Raw genomic sequence first — 9,448 nt, forward strand, 5'->3', positions numbered from 1 at the left:
AAAAATAGCAGATCTACAAGCTCATAGCATGGCACAACGTGACGTGCTATGAGCTTGTATATCTGCTATTTTTGAATAGCCAAAGTATAAAATAATGGTTAAAGGGTTTAAAATCTAAAATGACACGGATGCTTTTCCTGGTTTTAATGGGTTTAAACAAGGCATAATAAACCTTGTGTGGGAGACATAGACTGTCCCAATTATTATGAATGCTGTCGTTTGTTCTAAGACAACAACAGCAACACAACAATCACACCCACCTATTGTCCTGGACTGGCATTCTCCCATTTGGGTCATGCTACCTCTAGGGACCAGATCCTACCACACAACACTTTCCTGCATAAAACAAGCGACAGACCATACGTTTAACTTGCTGTGGATCTGTAGATGATATGCTAGCCAGTAAAACAGTCAAAAGAATTTAAAAAATAAAAGACCCACTGAGATAGATAAATTATGGCTTGTCATAGTTGTCACTGCTGTAGTTAGTTTGTCACACAAACAAACTGAATGCGCCCGTTAAAGATTATTTTAGTTGAGATAACAAATTTCAATGGGTACTTGGGTAGCAGCCTCAAAAGAGAAACAAAAACAGTGTGTGTTGACTAGAATTTGTCATCTATGTACCAGCAGAGTACACTGACATTTCATAACATACGGTACATACATATAAAGTATGTTTATTTTACATGTCTCTAAATAAATCCAGCCTTGCCCTCATTGCGTACAGTACTTTGATAATTGTTTTGTTCAAATGACTCTTCCACACTTCCTAGATCTTCATTTGATTCTCTGATGACCATACAACATAATCCATTAATTAATTAATCACACACCATCTCAAATTACAGTGTTGGCTTTACACCGTTATGAAAATTAAGTTCTTACAATTATTTTTGGCAACAATTCAAAATGAATGTCCTCTCTAGCGAAACATCCACGTGAACCAGTGCCTAAATTCAACAGACTAAAGCCTGATTCATACTTGGTTGCACGACGGTGTCGCATGTCGAGGACAGCCGACATACAAGGTCTGCTAATGAAGGCCTGCTATTCTCGGCCGTTCCCTGCCATTCCCAGCCGTTCTCTGCACACGACAGCGCATGAATTAGGCCTTAGTTAAAACGTCAAAACATTTTGAAGATGGATCACATCCTATACATAGGGTTCACCACATAGGCCTACTGAATGGAATCGTTGAACAATCCCACAGTAGCTTTTCTCTTACAGCTGGGAATGTCAACACGCTCTGGTCTGGGCTGATTCATCCGCAGTAGGCACTTTTTCACCTTTTCTTCACAGGGATTTTCCTCCTGGACCTGAAAGACCGCCGGACGGACCCCTCGAGAGGAGATCATTAGAGTGATCATCCCAATTCAGGATAGCAATTTGATTGCTAGACCTTCCGAGTAAAGGGAAATGTTGCTGACGTGTTCTGCAATGTTAAATTCATGAGGTATTCCAGTTCAGGCATGGGGCTTATTATTCGTCCTTTGGAACATGAATTTCTTTCCACAACCTCTTGTCACGAGTTGTGCCGCCGACGCCCCGCTCACACAGTTCCACCAGATTCAACCCCATTCAGACAACTCGCTAGCTTAGAACGACGTGCTGACGGACATCAATCGCTTTTCCATCTGTCAAACGTCACAACACATCTACCATGTCTGGTCTGAATGGCAACTCCAATTTGAATATCCCACAGAGAGACCTCCTTTCTGCCTCCTTTTGCCATGGCATTTGGTGCGTTACTCTGGCTCTCCTACTAGAGGGCAGTGTCGTACACCTCCTGCTGTAGAATGCGAGTGGGGCCTGCAGAGGGGGCCAGCATGGAGGTGTGGTTGTGCTGATGGAGCATGGGAGCAGCAGGAGGGTGCGGGTGGTCCCACACCAGGTCTCTAATGGAAGGGGGAGTGGACGGCACCGGGGGACCCAAGACCACAGGGGTCTGGCCTCTCAGCTGCTCCCGGACATCCTGCTCCAGACTCGGGGGCACAATCAGTTGATCCTCTGGGTCCTGCTGGGCCGGGGCAGTGAAGTAGCCCGACTTCTTTTTGGGAGCCTCCAGGGCCACCTCGATGGCGTTATGGCTGTCCTGAGGGTAGGGTTGTCATCATGATGACAGTTTAGTTGACCATCAAATGTTTATCTGTCCCTAAATAATCCATTGATGCGAGTAACAATTTAAGTGTTTTTGGCATCAAAATACAGTATAAAAAATACATATATAGTTGAAAATGTCTTTTCAGTTTGCCTAGTAACAGAAAATTACTTTTCTGTTTGATCATTTAATACTTCCAAAGTTTTCAAAAATGGCGGAAATAGATGATCTAAATTATAAGCACATGATGCGATGCATTTCTCCACAGACTAATTTATACAGATGAAATGGAAACAAGTCTGTCATCCCAAATAATTTGCGATGAGGAGATCATGTGATCGAAAGTACCCTACTTTTACTTAAGTAAAATGGTGAGGAATTTCCAATTTCCAATACTTCTACTCCACTACATCACAGAGGCAAATATTGTACTTTTACATTCATTTGAAAACTATTTTTTATTAAAAAGAATATTATTATAATTATTTCAATAACTAGATTATTATTATAAAACATATATTAATTAAACACTTCAGCTCTATACATTTCGGCCATTTGAAAATAGCCGATCTACAAACTCACAGTGAGTGAGCTTCTAGATCTGCTATTTTCAAAATATTTGTATACATTTGAAAACTTGAAATGGGACATTCTGCATAGTGAGCATACTTTCGTACTTTTAATAAAGTACATTTTGAATTCCGAACTTTTACTTGTAACGGAGCAGTTCTACATTGCAGTATTGATACTTTTACTTAAGCAAAACATTTGAGTACTTTCCCCCACACCACTGGGTAATTGTGACAGGGCTACCTGAGGGGCAACCACGGAGCCGTTGGACAGCTTCTTGCCAAAGAGGCTGGACGTGGACGGTGACTTCTTCAGGTCCGACATCTCTCGGCCGCAGACGGCCAGGAGGCAGCCGTTGGTCGCAGACACCACCACGCTGGTCTGCCTGCGCGTCTTACCGTTGGGATAGTCACAACCCCGCTGCTCCATGTCAACGTCTTTGGGGTTCACGGCGGGGGGCCCAGACCGCAGCTGGAACGCACAGCAATGGATGTCAACCTAGATAGATAAAGACAGACAGACAGACAGACAGACCTTTATCGATCCCGCAGGGGAAATTCAGTGGCCAGCAGTTAACTTAAAGCATCCAATTTTTGATGCCGGTTAAAACGCCATCAACAATGAACGATAGCATACGACAGCACACCCTTTACAGTAACCTGCACTACGCAAAAACAAGACACACCCAATCACAGTAATTACAGTATCCCACGCTATGCTTAAACAAATGACACGTAGGTTGCGGAGTTAATTCAGTCAGTCACACTCGAGGGGGTTCATGCCGTGCTCAAAGGCGCATTCTATACTCAAGGGGTTAACATGCTGAATTTCTATGTGGGTGTATCAGTGTTTCCACTCCTAAGCGCAAAACGGTCGACAGCCGCGCACGTCTTAAGCTGTGCGCAGCTTATTTTAAAAACCTGGAAAACCCGGAAAAAGAAGCTGCACACAGCCGAGAACGTGCACGGCTCTTTAGTAAGTCTGGCAGCACCTTATAAGTGTGTGCAAGTCCCACACGTCATTCGCTGATGCGGCAGTCAGCTGACCAATTGGGCGGGCTACTTAAGCTCACTAGTCTGCATGCTCTTCCTGCCTTCCTTCTGCTATGGTTCCCGGTTGTTATGTGATGTTTGCTCCCAGCACCACCGGTGGGCTCTGTTATTTATGCTCCCCATGGGGGATAATGTTTTATGTTGGTGCTTAATCGTGCCGAGCAGGGAGAAAATGCAGCAGAGCCGAACGCCAAGATAAATATCATATGCACACTTGTATTCTCATTCCATAATAAATATTGGTTAAATCTATTCCGTGAGTTGTCTGACTGAACTAGTGTCGTAACGAGATCAACAGAATACTCTGGGATCAGTCCAGTGTCCAACAGTACCTCCACCTCTAGCTTGCTGCCGTTGGAGATCACACCTTCAAGTGGTAATTCGTCGTCGCTGTCCAGCCCGTTGTCAGAGTGGTTACTGGAGAAGGTGGCACTGGAGGGCTGCCGCTGGAACAAGACGGGGTGAGGCCCCCCCGCCCCGGCCGAGCCGGGCACCATGACGCCAGACAGCGTGGTGGTGGCAGCGGGATGCAGGCTGCAGCGTCTCTCTGGGCGGTGCACGGGGCCTGGGGAGGCAGGGTTACTATCATACACTGGTTAAAGAAGGAGCATGTCACCCATTTTAACCCATTTAGGCCTGACGTCGAAATAAAAAAAAAACGTTCGCTCTGAAAGAATATATACCTATTCAAAGATTTGTGCCGCATTTTTACGATTTTTCAAAAATAGCAGACCTACAAGTTCATAGCGCGCCACTCGGTGGCGCGCTATGAGCTTGTAGATCTGCTATTTTTTAATAGCTAAAGCATAAAACTAATTAAAAAACGAACTATAAACACTAACTGAAATTGAAAAACAAAAAAAGTGAAAACTAAATACAAAATTACACTTGTGTGAAGTGAGGGGCGCTCTTGCCATCATATATCATCATACATCACATTCCGTGCTCAGCCAATCAAATCATCATATTCCGTGCTACAAACACACACACACACAAAGCTGTGCATAGGAAAAAAAGTAAAACAACGTTCAAAAAAACGGATTCTAAACTTTACTAACCTTGTGAGGAGGTTTGCTCATCGGAGGCAGTGGAACCTGCTTCGCTGCCCACCTCGGAGGCCGACGTCTCGCTGTTGAACTCGGACACGACGACGGCGGTGCTGCACGAGGGAGTGACTGGCTCGGCAGTGGCGGGGCCGAGCATCATCACGGCGGCCGGTAAGGCGGTGGTGGGGCACGCCGTGGTCGCCCCCCCTCCTCGGGGCTCAGTGCCGGCGGCAGAGAGCGGCGGCTCACAGGTGCAGCTGTCCTCGCCGATGTGCAGAGACACCACCACGGCGCCGATGTTGTCCTTGCAGCCGTAGCTCTGGGCCAGGGAGCAGAGCTTCTTGGCGGCGGCGCGCGGGTCGCGCACGGTCTGAACGGTACGCACGGCCTCGTGGTAGGAGACCCTCTGGAACAGCGCCCGGTTGCCCAGGATCAGGAACTGGTCTTGGGGACAGAGGGGCTCGGTGTGCACCCAGGGCTTGGGCAGCACCCACGGAGAGAGATAAGAGCAGCCCAGCAGGCGCGAGCAACACGTCACTCCGCTCACCTTGTTGTCCTGCAAACATTAAGAACAGAGATGAACATGTAAACATGAGTAGAACACAGTCTAGTACATGTAGGGTTTCATCCTGAAGTGTTGCATCTGGAAAAGTATAAAGAGTTTCCAACCAGTCAATATTTTCATAATGTCTCAAGAAGACGTGTGATTTTTCTATCCTCAAAAAACATTTATAGGCAACTTATTAGTCAGAATCAGAATCAATCTTTATTGTCACATCACATTACAAGTAAGGTGGGTGAAAAACTTGGTTGTGCCTAAAGGCTCCTCATTGCAGTGAAGATAGAGAAAAGAGAGGAGCATAAAGTGCAAAACTCATAATATTATGAGTGTATTATGAGTTGAGCCTTGATGAGATTACTAAACTCTTGTAATGAAGCTGGCTGGTTATGTATAGTCATTCGGTACACTGTAAAAATCACTACACAACTTCTAATTAGAATCAATATCTTACAAATGGTGCAATGCCGTGGTCAGAGGTCAGGAAAGTGTGCTATTGATTGGCACAGAGTTGTAATAGCTGATCTACAAGTTGCATCGCGATGCGCTGTGAGCTTGTAGATGAGCTATCTTCACTATTTTTGAAATTTGCAATAACTAGTACCTCTGTGATGATGGCTTTGGCTAGTTTAACCCTCTCCATCTCCTCGGCACTGCTCTCCAGGCTGAGGACCTTAGAGAGGACTAGAGGCTGGCCGCCTCGGCACAGCACTGCCTGGCAGGTGCCCACGTTAGCCACGGTCAGGCTGAACACGCCTCCTGGCTCCCCTAAAGGCTCGTGGTGGATGTAACACAGCAGGGCAGAGGCTCCCAGCTTCTGCCCAGCCATGCCTAGTTTCCTGTACCATACAAACACACACACACACACACACACACACACACACAAGCTTCAGAGCCCTAAAGCAGCTGTTCGCAACCTATAAATCAACACAGCAGCGGCAGCACAATGATCCGTTTGTTAATTGCAAACACTGTTGATGTACTGATGGCAAATATCGTCTAAATAGTTTTTCAATTCAAATTTACGCAATATATTAGATTGACACAATAGATATGTATTTTGCCTCAGGCCATTTTCACCGTATATTGAAAATAGCAGATTTACAAGCTCACAACATGTCACATTGCGACACGTAAGCTTGTAGATGGTCTATTTTCAAATAGCCAAATACTAAAATAGGTTTAAGTTTAAGATTTAAACACTGTTCCTTATTTTGCTGTGGATGCCCTGAAACCCGGGTCCCCGGAGCCTACTCTGAGAACCAGTGTATTTATTAGATAATCCAACCTGTGTGAGGTGAGAAAGGTATTGCACATGTACACGCTGTCCACACTGGAGTGCTGTAATTCCTCGGATAGCACATCTCCCATGGTGCACTGCAGTAGTCGAGGCACTTCCTCATTGCGGTCACCGTCAAAGATGCCATAAGCTGCCTCTACGCCGCTGTCCCCAAAACGATCCACTACCAGCACAGACACAACCTGTCCACAACACAGCACACACACATTAACACATACATGAACAACTCTGAGGCAAATATTGTACTTTTTACTCCACTACAATTATTTGACAGCTTTAGTTACAACTTACAAGTGACTTTGGAGATTTAGATTATTCATACAAAACATACTTTAACCCATTTAGGCCTGACCTCAAAATTTAAAAAAAAATCTTCTAAATCCTCCAGTTTTCTGAAATAAATATTTTCACGATTTTTCAAAAATAGCAGACCTACAAGCTCGTAGCGCGGCAATCGGTGCCGCGCTACGAGCTTGTAGGTCTGCTATTTTAGACAGACAGACAGACAGACAGTGGCCCCCAAAAATAGCAGACCTACAAGCTCGTAGCGCGGCAATCGGTGCCGCGCTACCGAGCTTGTAGATCTGCTATTTTAGACAGAGATTATATCAATGAACCCTGAGGATGTACAGTAGGCTGTATACTTGTCCTTAATGTAGATGCAGTAATGCTCCTATCTGGTCACCAGAGGCCAGTCTATGGACGGATACTATCATGTTCTCCCTAGTACTATTCAGCATTGGTGTTATGTTAAGGGCCATTCACACTGTGTACTTTAACTACAACTATAATGTCTATAACAAGAGACGTTTTCACGTTTAAAATGTAATTTATAAAAGCTGACTGAATACAATTGTTTAGAATGTATACCAGTGCTTCTGAATTCGGGGTCCGGTGACCCCCAGGGGCCCTTGGGGGTTGTCCAGGGGGTCCCCAGTAAACGTAGGTAATGCAACATCACAATGGTTTGAACACGACTAGACAGCAGCGCAGTCTGTTTTCACGTTTAAAGTGACATTTATAAAAGCTAACTGAGCATAAATGCTTAGAATGTATGCCAGTGCTTCTCAATTTGGGGTCCGGTGACCCCCAGGGGCCCTTGGGGGTTGTCCAGGGGGTCCCCAGTAAACGTAGGTAATGCATCATCACAATGGTTTGAACACGACTAGACAGCAGCGCAGTCTGTTTTCACGTTTAAAGTGACATTTATAAAAGCTAACTGAGCATAAATGCTTAGAATGTATGCCAGTGCTTCTCAATTCGGGGTCCGGTGACCCCCAGGGGCCCTTGGGGGTTTTCCAGGGGGTCCCCAGTAAACGTAGGTAATGCAACATCACAATGGTTTGAACACACAGCAGCGCAGTCTGTTTTCACGTTTAAAATGACATTTATAAAAGCTAACTGAGCATAAATGCTTAGAATGCATGCCAGTGCGTCTCAATTCGGGGTCCGGTGACCCCCAGGGGCCCTTGGGGGATTTCCAGGGGGTCCCCAGTAAACGTAGGTAATGCAACATCACAATGGTTTGCACATGACTAGACAGCAACGCAGTCTGTTTTCACGTTTAAAATGACATTTATAAAAGCTGACTGAATACAAATGTTTAGAATGTATACCAGTGCTTCTCAATTCGGGGTCCGTGGACCCCCTGGGGCCCTTGGGGGATTTCCAGGGGGTCCCCAGTAAACGTAGGTAATGCAACATCACAATGGTTTGAACACGACTAGACAGCAGTGCAGTCTGTTTTCACGTTTAAAGTGACATTTATGAAAGCTAACTGAGCATAAATGCTTAGAATGTATGCCAGTGCTTCTCAATTCGGGGTCCGGTGACCCCCAGGGGCCATTGGAGGTTGTCCAGGGGGTCACCAGTAAACGTAGGTAATGCAACATCACAATGGTTTGAACACGACTAGACAGCAGCGCAGTCTGTTTTCACGTTTAAAGTGACATTTATAAAAGCTAACTGAGCATAAATGCTTAGAATGTATGCCAGTGCTTCTCAATTCGGGGTCCGGTGACCCCCAGGGGCCCTTGGGGGTTGTCCAGGGGGTCCCCAGTAAAAGTAGTTTAATGCGGCATCACAGTGGTTTGAAGCACACGACCAGACAGCAGCACGCAACAGTCTGTTTTCACGTTTAAAATTACATTTATAAAAGCTGACTGAATACAAATGTTTAGAATGTATACCAGTGCTTCTCAATTCAGGGTCCGTGGACCACCAGGGGCCCTTGTGGGATTTCCAGGGGGTCCCCAGTAAACGTTTAAAACACCAAAAGGGGACCTTGCAACAGGTGTGTAGTTGCTAATAAAATGTCTTGACACACATACGCGCGGCGTATGGGGCGGCTGTGGCTCAGGCGGTAGAGCAGGTCGTCCAATGATCCATGGGTCGGCGGTTGGAATCCCGGCTCCTCCTGTCTACATGTCGAAGTGTCCTTGGGCAAGACACGGAACCCCAAATTGCTCCCGATGTGCTGGTTGGTACCTTGCATGGCTTCCGCCGAAATCGGTGTATGAATGGGTGAATGTAATGCACAATCTATGTAAAGCGCCTTGGATAAAGGCGCTATATAAATGCACCATTTACACGCGCGCACACACACACATGTGCGCGTGCGCGCACACACACACATGTGCGCGTGCGCGCACACACACACACACACACACACACACACACACGCACCTCAAAGATTTGAGCCGCATTTTCACGATTTTTCAAAAATAGCAGACCTACAAGCTGCTCTCTGGGGAAATAAAGAACGGAGGTGACTTCATGCAGTGTTGTGTTTTTGGCAGCAAACTCATTTCAGTCCCTTGA

At 45.9% G+C, this 9,448-nt stretch overlaps 1 protein-coding gene across 1 annotated transcript; it reads right to left on the reverse strand.

Moving 5' to 3' along the window:
* Window positions 1-368: 368 nt before the first annotated feature.
* LOC306918609 (PH domain leucine-rich repeat-containing protein phosphatase 2-like) lies at window positions 369-9,122 on the reverse strand (the record flags this gene model as incomplete). Its single annotated transcript, XM_079531501.1, has 7 exons — window positions 369-2,095; window positions 2,915-3,169; window positions 4,056-4,288; window positions 4,782-5,325; window positions 5,933-6,167; window positions 6,617-6,810; window positions 8,955-9,122. 7 exons carry the CDS (start codon window positions 9,120-9,122, stop codon window positions 1,766-1,768), a joined length of 1,959 nt encoding a protein of 652 aa, XP_079387627.1. The 3' UTR covers window positions 369-1,765.
* Window positions 9,123-9,448: the final 326 nt, after the last annotated feature.

This window comes from Electrona antarctica, assembly GCF_951216825.1.
Source record: "Electrona antarctica genome assembly, contig: scaffold_303, whole genome shotgun sequence".
Taxonomy (NCBI): Eukaryota; Metazoa; Chordata; class Actinopteri; order Myctophiformes; family Myctophidae; genus Electrona; species Electrona antarctica.